The 6,860-nt window shown below is 40.1% G+C and overlaps 1 protein-coding gene across 1 annotated transcript in view; it reads left to right on the plus strand.

The window, feature by feature from the left end:
* LOC309546722 (uncharacterized protein) overlaps window positions 1–1,196 on the plus strand; it is a gene marked incomplete at its 3' end in the record, with an annotated part of 73,926 nt that extends 72,730 nt beyond the window's left edge. The window contains exon 9 of the mRNA XM_082246424.1: window positions 1,109–1,196. Within this exon, the coding sequence (XP_082102550.1) occupies window positions 1,109–1,196 (88 nt within the window). The remainder of the gene's footprint in view (window positions 1–1,108) is intronic.
* Window positions 1,197–6,860: the final 5,664 nt, after the last annotated feature.

Consider the following 6,860-nt stretch of genomic DNA (forward strand, 5'->3'; position numbering starts at 1 on the left):
TTACAATCTATATCCAGAGATTAACTTAGGTAGAAATTAAGAAATAGACAGAGGGCGCACCAGCCTGGAGCATTATTCATAATGTATAAAGCTTTATTGTAAAAAAAAAGTACTCACAAACTTACGCTGTAGTGCCCAAGGTATCACATCATAGATGAAACATCCACAGTGATTGGCTAATGCATTTTGAGGTCCTGCCTCTTCTTCTTTTTCTGGCTCTGGCTTCTGTCACCAATGTGAAACAATATTAATGGCTCCTTGGTAGTTGGCTCTCTCATTCACAATCACGTGTCCTTTGGGTTGTATCCTAGTTTCGTAAGTCACATGATTGTGAAGGAGAGAGGCAACTACCAAGGAGCCATTAATATTGTTATGCATGGCTATGCAGCTACATCTCCATCTCCTCTGATTTATACTACCATCGAATGAGCCTCACGGATGAGAATTTATATGATAAACGCTTCATCAATTCATTATTGAGGTGAGCGGCCGTTGCACTCAATTGTGGATGCTATATTCTTTGTTGGGATTTCACATTGGTGACACTTTTCAACTGGACATTATTATTCACGTTTTTTTGGATCATAGGTTATGGTTTCTTTTTTTACCTCTTTGATTCACTTTTTTATGGACTTTTTGATGGACTTTCCCCTTCCCTTGTTTTAGTCACCTGTTTTTTAGTGATTATACTTACCCTTTCACATATTGGAAGTTGTTCATCACTTTTATGCTTGTTATGCATTTTTTATTATTTGATACATATGGATGTGTTATTTAATTATTGTACTTATATTCACAACAATTGTTAGATTTAGCGCCGATCTATGTCTTTTTATTATTCAACATTAAAATGCTATTAAATCCAGAAATCTGAACATCTGAGAGGAATAAGAGCCCAATCCCCACTTTTAGCTACAGTAGAGCTAGGGGTCAAGGGGCCCTTCCACACATCTGGGCCTGTGTTTTCATGAATTTGCATGCCAGAGTACTACATTTTGGATCTTGAACAAAATATTCTACATTTTGACTTTGTAGTGAATTGTGGATATATTTGCTAGGTATATTTTTAATTTAATTTATATTGTTCTCTTTTTATTTATTTTTTTAGAATTGCAGCCTGCAATAGGTGTTCAAATATGGATCAAAGGACAATCAGAATCACAGGGGAATCAAGTCAAGTTCCTGAAGAAAGCTGAGCGCTGGTGTTCCTCTCACCAGGACCCAATAGTTCAAACATATACAGGGGCTGATTTACTAAAACTGAAAAGTACAACATCTGGTGCCAATCAGCTTCTAACTTCAGCTTGCTCATTTAAGCCCCGTACACACGTACCGATCGTCGGCCGAACGATCGGCTGTCTTTTGTCCGGTGCTGTCCTGTCGGCTGAAAACTGCAAAAGACTGCACATGAATTTTGTCGGCCAACAACAGCCGACTGCAGAAGTGATGTCATGTGATGGTTAACTTTCCATGTGTTTTTTCTTCTCTGAGCATGCCCAGTCTTGCTAATCGGCTGTTTGTCGGCTGAATTCTGTACTGACTGGCGAACAATCGGCCATTCTGGTGTTGGCCAACAAAAATTTTAATGCCTGTACACCCTATTCTGTTTGGCCGAAAATGCGCTGTTGGCTGTCGGAAGCATCATACTAACAAGCCTACAATCGGCCGAATCGGCCAAATATTTACGGCCGACAATCGCTACGTGTGTACGGGGCTTTAGTCTTTCACAGAAAAAAAATGGAAGCTGATTTCTATGCAGAGCTGTACCATATTTTGCACACTGTAGTTTTAGTAAATAGCAGAGATATCACTATGAGTGTAAAGGGAATTCCTTATACCCGGGCCTAGTTAAAATTCCACTGGGTGTTTCACAAAGTAAGACTACCTAAGCACTTTATTAGACTTGTGTAATTTGGGATGAATATGTGAAATTCAAAATAAAGGATTATGATTCAGAAGGATTGATGTATGTGCTTCAGAGATATAGGTGTGTGTAGCACTGCCCCTGTAAGGGCTGCCAGTTATTCACTCTACGGGTCCCTCTGAGTTACCAGCACATAGTCATGACAGATACAAGTTCTTAATTTCTTCTCTTCAGCTCACTCCAATAAGATCCAGCAGAGGCCAGCAAGATCCAGCATTTTAATTAGTAATTACATATGTTTATCCGAATGAGTCCCTATACTGAGAACTCCCTTTAGAGCTGATCTCTAGGCAGATAAAAAAGACACAGTAAAGCAACTCTGTAATCAGTAATACATCAATACATTTTATTTTATTTTTTTTTGTACAAAAGCATTCTTGCAATCCTTGTACAGCAATTCTGGGGAGTGATATGAAGAAGCAAAAGAAGGAGCCTATTAGTTCATATGTTGACAAGAAGCATGATGATGAGAGGAGGAAGCAAAGTGACAGAGGTGGGCTCATCACAATGCTACTTTTCCTGTCCAGAAACAGACTTGGGTGGGTACAGGACAACCTGAGCTCAGAGAATGTAGGCTTAATAAATAAGTATAAATTGCAGCGCTATAAAATCAACAATCACATCACACAACAGGAATCATATGAGCAATCTACAGGTGCATCTCATAAAATTGGAATATCATCAAAACATGTATTTATTTTAGAAATTCAATTCAAAAAGTGAAACTTGTAAAGATGCGTTACACACAAAGTGATATAGTTTAAGCAGTTTTTTGGCTTACTGAAAAGTATATCCATGTAGAGTATAGTATGCACTCTATACTTGTTCAGGGCTCCATTTTGCATGAACTACTGCATCAATGCGGCATGGCATGGAGGCGATCAGCCTGTGGCGATTTGGTCTGTAACAGTCTGTGATGATTTGGGGAGCCTTGTCATATGCTGGTGTTGGTCCACTGTATTTTTATCCAAAGTCAACAATTGACATTGTGGGTGATCTGCTTTGCCTACAGTTATAAATTTTTAACCAAATTACATTAACCTCCTGCCATCCGCGCTATAGCCGATAGACGGCTACAGCGCAGACTCACATTTCCGGGAGGCCGTCTTTATACGGCCTCCCAGAGACAGGCTCCCTGCGCGCTCCCGCGAGCGCGCATTGGGGAAAATCTGTGTTGGCCGTGTCCCTTGGACACAGCCAATCACAGATCGTGATAAATGGCCAATCACAGCGGCCATTTACCACGTGATCGGCCCATGCAATGAGAGATGATCTCATATGTAAACATATGAGATCATCTCTCATCGCCAGCGCTCCTTCCTTACACGGAGACTGCAGTGTGAGGAAGGAGAAGAACTGATCAGCCGTCGGGGACACAGAAGAATGTAATCAGGGCACCGATCACCAGTGCCCTGATTACTACAGAGGTAAAAAAAAAAACAATGTGCCCACCATCAGTGCCCACAGTGCCCTCCATCAGTGCCCACAATCAGTGCCCATAGTGCTGCCAGTCAGTGCCCATCAGTGCCTGCTTATCTAGGCACTGATGAGCACTGACTGGCAGCACTATAGGCACTAAGTGTGGGCACTGATGGTGCTGCCCATCAGTGCTTATCAGTGCCGCCCATCAGTGCCACCCGTCAGTGTCCATCAGTGCCACCCGCCAGTGCCCATCAGTGCCGCCTATCAGTGCCCATCAGTGCCGCCCGTCAGTGCCCATCAGTGCCGCCCGTCAGTGCCCCCTCTCAGTGCCAAGCAGTGCCACCTCTGTGCCCAGCAGTGCCACCTATCAGTGCTCATCAGTGCCGCCTATCAGTGCCGCCTATCAGTGCTCATCAGTGTGGCATATTAGTACCTCCTCATCAGTGCCACCTCATCAGTGCCCATAAGTGCCGCCTCATCATTGCCCATAAGTGCCACCTCATCAGTGCCCATCAGTGCCGCCTCATCAGCGCACATCAGTGAAGGAGAAAATTTTATTTATTTTCAAAATGTACTCGCAGAAAATAAGAAAAACTTTTTTTTTCAAAATTTTCTGTCTTTTTTCTTTTTTTTTTGTAAAAAATAAAAACCCCAGAGATGATTAAATACCACCAAAAGAAAGCTCTATTTGTGTGAAAAAAAATGATAAAAATGTCATATGGGTAAAGGTGTAGCATGACCGCGCAATTGTCATTCAAAGCGTGAGAGCACTGAAAGCTTAAAATTGGCCTGGATGGGAAGGGGGTGAAAGTGCCAGGTAGGCAAGTGGTTAAACGGGAAATGTCAGGCCTTAGACTCAGAACACTCAAAATGGAGTCCCGAGTGTTGGCATGTAGCAATGTAAATGGGAGATTTGAAAAAAAATTTCTCCATTTGGCTTTCGCAAAAACTTTTCCAATTTAAAAAAATAACATTTTCATTTAGAAACTTTTTTGTTCATTTTAAAAACATGTGGGATGAAAGTAATGTCTTAATAGAGAATAGTTTCCTCTAAACTAAAGAAGCCCACAATTGGAACATTATGTGGTTGTAAGCCTATTAGATTAAGGGAAAAGCTAAGGTGCTGGATGATTGGATTCCCTGGATTCCAGTGATGAGGGCTCTTCAGGGAATACCATATAAACATGTGCAGAATGAAAACAATTGTTTAGTTTTGATATGGTATTTACATAGATTTGTTTAGTTTAATTAATTTAATTTCGTTTTCGAGATTCGTTTTGTTTATTCGAATTTGAATTGATATAAATTCCATTCAAATTGCATTTGAATTAGAATCAAATTCCATTCTAAATCAAATTTATTCTGTTCGAAATCCAAATTTCAGAAGAAGGTTGAATAGTTTCTATCTTATTCTATTCTTTTTTTTTCTTTTCTATTGTATTCAAACTCAAATTTATTCTATTTAAAATTAGAATTTCAGAAGATTTTGCTTTATTATATACCATTATATTCCTTTATTTTCTATTCTATTTTATTATGTTCTTTTTTTTTCTATTCTATTTTGTTCTGTTTTACTCTATTCTTTTCTATTTTATTCTTTTATTTTCCATTTTATTCCTTTATTTTCTATTGTATATTTTCTATTCTTTTATTTTCTATTCTGTTATGTTTTACTCTATTCTTTTCTATTCTATTCCTTTATTTTCTATTCTATTTTATTCTCTTCGAAAATTCAAATTCAATTTGAAAACTTTTTGAATTTGAAAACTTTTCAAAAACTATTCTAATTCAACGCAAAAACTATTTGAATTTGAATTTCCTCTGAAATGTAATTTTATTGTTTCGGATTCATTTAAATTTGTTACTATTGTAATTCAGAAATTCGGATACATCCGAATTTCAGAAAAATGAAAGATTTGTCCGTATTTCAATTCGAACTAAACGACCCGCACGTGTCTAATACCATACAGCTGAAAACCACCTCCTAAAACCCACTAGTTCTGGGTTTTTTTTTTTTTTACAGCCAGAAAACGCCCCTGCCAAAAACTGCTGATAACAGCCTATGTGTGCATGGACACATAGGATAACATGCTGTGGAGTTTACTGGCTGTAGAAAAAAAACATCTTATGCCAAAAACAGCAGCTGTAAAAACGTTCATTGTGCATGAGGCCTAATATCTGCATCCATAACAGGCAGCACTCCTGGCAGATTAAATAACAGTGACAATTACCATAAACAATAGCAGTTGCAATAATAACAATTTACAAAAGAGATATTATCAAACCTAATTTCACAGGGTACCCGAAACCTGGCTCAAAGGGGCAAATACAAACCCCCTGAGCCTTGACTTATTGGGGAATTCTAAATACAAGATATATTTTGTGACAGTGCTAAGTCCTGTCACTGTGTACATGGAGGTAGAAAGCACACAGGGTTCTTTTGAATGCAGAGTAAAGGGTTCCAGAATACTTGTACTGAGCGGAAAATGTGGGTTCTGGGATTCCCATATTGGGTCATGAAGCCTCCAACCCAGTGTCCAGGTCTTACTAGGACCTGGCAGGCTGTGTGTGCGGATGTGCACATCCTTTATAAGTATAGGCTTGGGCATAGTTCACGACTACCCTTAGGAGACAGGCGTGCTTCATAGAGGGGAAAGGTGTGCTTCACCCAAACCCCAGAGGTCTCAGAATAGGAGACAGCAGGGCTTCATATGGGTGCCAGGAGATTCCCCCATCGAGATGCTAGGATGTGGGCCCAGATAGCAGAGAGCTGCAACTAAAGAGAGATGAGAAAGCTGCAGTTGGTGTATGTGAGAACAACTGTGCTGTTAGCTGGTCTGGTTGGAAAAGGCCTCAGCATCAGTGCTGCAAAGAGATGGAGCCAGGAGTCTTAGTATGATTTTTGTCCTTTTCCTGTTTTTGATTTGAATGCTGTATGAAGCTGAAACCCCTATGTGGGAATCCTGATGTAAGGAACTTTACTTTATTTTTACAAGACAAGCCCTGAAACACAGTTCTGCCTATCGTGGACTCACTGGAAAATGTTAGTACCACTGAGTTACATTCTCCCATATCACAAAACTAGACCCACATATATACTGAGGGGCTAAGGCTCGGTTCACACTGATGCGACATAGAATCCAACTTGTGAGACCCCAAGTTGGATGACATGTGAAATTCAATGTTTCCCTATGAGAGCCGTCTATCCAACTTTAGAAAAGGTTCCTGCACTACTTTGGTCTGACTTGGGTACAACTTTAATGCCACAGAGTGTAAAAAGTCACATCAAAGTCTGACCCCAAAGTTGCACTAAAAGCTGCGCGACCCACTGTGAACCGAGCCTAAAATTGCCACTGTCCAGGGGAAATGTCCATGGCTAGAGAAAAGTCTCCCCATCAACATTCTTGAAATCTGAGCAGTCACTTGGGTATTGAAATACTGAACGTCCAGACTTCGGAGTCAACCTGTCAGGGTGCAATGCGACAATGCCACAGCTGTGGTCTTATATCAACCA

Source organism: Pelophylax lessonae (genome assembly GCF_965119305.1).
Source record: "Pelophylax lessonae genome assembly, chromosome: 1".
Taxonomy (NCBI): domain Eukaryota; kingdom Metazoa; phylum Chordata; class Amphibia; order Anura; family Ranidae; genus Pelophylax; species Pelophylax lessonae.